Genomic DNA, 2,500 nt, shown 5'->3' on the forward strand with positions numbered 1-2,500 from the left:
CTCTCTCTCTCTGTCTCCACTCTTTCATTCTCCTTCTCTCTCATTCTCTTCTTCTTTCCCTACCACCCTCTCCCTCCATCCGTCTCCGTCTCTCTTTCAGCTCTTCCCTGCAGCCATGCAGACGGTGTCCAAGAAGATTGTACAGTCTCGGACAAACAGCACCCTGGTCGGGGTGTTCACCCTAATCCTCGTCTTCATCTCTGCCTTCATAAACATGGTACAGTCACAGTCACAGTCACAGTCACAGACACAGTCAGTCACACAGTCACAGTCACAGTCACAGCTCACACAGTCACAGTCACAGTCACACAGACACACAGTCACAGTCACAGTCACAGTCAGTCACAGTCACAGCCACAGACACAGCCACACAGACACAGCCACACAGACACACAGACACACAGTCACAGTCACAGTCACAGCTCTCACAGACACAGTCACAGACACAGTCACAGTCACAGTCACAGCTCTCACAGACACAGTCACAGTCACAGCTCACACAGTCACAGTCACAGACACAGACACAGTCACAGTCACAGTCACAGCTCTCACAGACACAGTCACAGTCACAGCTCACACAGTCACAGTCACAGTCACAGACACAGACACAGTCACAGTCACAGCTCACACAGTCACAGTCACAGCCACAGTCACAGTCACAGCTCACACAGTCACAGTCACAGTCACACAGTCACAGTCACAGTCACAGTCAGTCACAGTCACAGTCACAGTCAGTCACAGTCACAGACACACACACAGACACAGTCACAGGTCACACAGTCACAGTCACAGTCACAGTCACACAGACACAGTCACAGTCACACAGTCACAGTCACAGTCACACAGACACAGTCACAGTCACAGTCACAGTCACACAGACACAGTCACAGTCACACAGTCACAGTCACAGTCACACAGACACAGTCACAGTCACACAGTCACAGTCACAGTCACAGTCACACAGACACAGTCACAGTCACAGTCAGTCACAGTCACAGCTCACACAGTCACAGCCACACAGACACAGTCACAGTCACAGTCACAGTCACACAGTCACAGACACAGACACACAGTCACAGCCACAGTCACAGACACAGTCACAGCCACAGTCACAGTCACAGTCACAGCTCACACAGTCACAGTCACAGTCACACAGACACAGACACAGACACAGTCACAGTCACAGACACAGTCACAGTCACAGACACAGTCACACAGCCACAGTCACAGTCACAGTCACAGCCACAGTCACAGTCACAGTCAGTCACAGTCACCCCTCACACAGTCACAGCCACAGTCACAGCCACACACACAGACACAGTCACCCCTCACACAGTCACAGCTCTCACAGTCACAGTCACAGTCACAGTCAGTCACACAGTCACACAGTCACAGTCACAGTCACAGTCACAGTCAGTCACAGGTCACACAGTCACAGCCACAGTCACAGTCACAGTCAGTCACAGTCAGTCACACAGTCACCCCTCACACAGTCACAGGTCACACAGTCACAGCCACAGTCACAGTCACAGTCACACAGCTCACACCACACCACAGAGGCATTAAGCAGGTTTTGTCTAAATATAGCGAGCTAGCTAGCCAACACACTTGCCTTTCAAACCCCAGTAACAGTGGGCACTAGCCTGTCAGCTCATGTGTATCAGTCATCGTTGCGTTCAGCAATGTTGTGTGGTAAAAGCACCTTGGCAACACAGTGTGGGTTTTTTAGCCCTCACATAAAGTCAATAGCTTGGGTAGCCATGGGGGATGCGAGGTGTGTGTGTCCCTATCACATGACCATATGACATCAGAATGGATTTTGGGATGTTATGAAAAAAATCTAGCTCCCAACTTCCATAATATTGCTGTTAAGTCACGGTTTTATAAGTCAAAGATGGATCGTTTTTGTTAATACTTTAACTGTAGATTTAGCATCCAGAAACGGGGACTTTATTATACGTGTGTGTGTGTGTTGGTGATGTACCATGCAGTTTTCCTGTGACACGGAGAGTCTGGTGGACTGCGTTGCCAGGGAGATGAACTCGTCAGCTGACCTGGTGACCCCTTGTGTCATCCACAATCTCTCACGGACGGCGGAAGAAGGGCTGGTCATATGCCCTAGCAACACCCCGTCCTGCCCCTTTCCTGAGGTGAGCGTGTGTGTGTGTGTGTCCGTGTGTGTGTGTGTGCGTGTGTGTGTGTGTGTGTGTGTGTGTGTGTGTGTTTGTGTGTGTGTTACATGCTACTATGTAGCAGGATAGAGAAATGTGAGTCTGTGTGTGCCAAACCTGTGTGGATGGTAACAAAATGGCATGTGTTTGTCTGTGTGTGTGTTGGGTAGGAGGGGTGCCTCTGTTGAGTGCATAAAAGATAAATAATGAGTGTGTGTGTGTGTGTGTGTGTGTGTGTGTGGTGGCTCAGGGGCTAGCTACATGAGATTCAAGATGTTTATACATTCATAAGTTTACTGGTCTGTACAATTGAGTGCTTCTTTGGAAAA

General features: G+C 49.6%; 1 protein-coding gene across 2 annotated transcripts in view; it reads left to right on the forward strand.

Moving 5' to 3' along the window:
• Positions 1-2,500, forward strand: part of LOC105894115 (adenylate cyclase type 6-like) — a 42,880-nt gene that overhangs the window by 35,062 nt on the left and 5,318 nt on the right. For both annotated transcript variants that reach the window (XM_042707549.1, XM_042707548.1), the window contains exons 13-14: positions 101-217; positions 1,992-2,150. In XM_042707549.1, the coding sequence (XP_042563483.1) occupies positions 101-217; positions 1,992-2,150 (276 nt within the window). The remainder of the gene's footprint in view (positions 1-100; positions 218-1,991; positions 2,151-2,500) is intronic.

This window comes from Clupea harengus, chromosome 4 (assembly GCF_900700415.2).
Source record: "Clupea harengus chromosome 4, Ch_v2.0.2, whole genome shotgun sequence".
NCBI lineage: Eukaryota > Metazoa > Chordata > Actinopteri > Clupeiformes > Clupeidae > Clupea > Clupea harengus.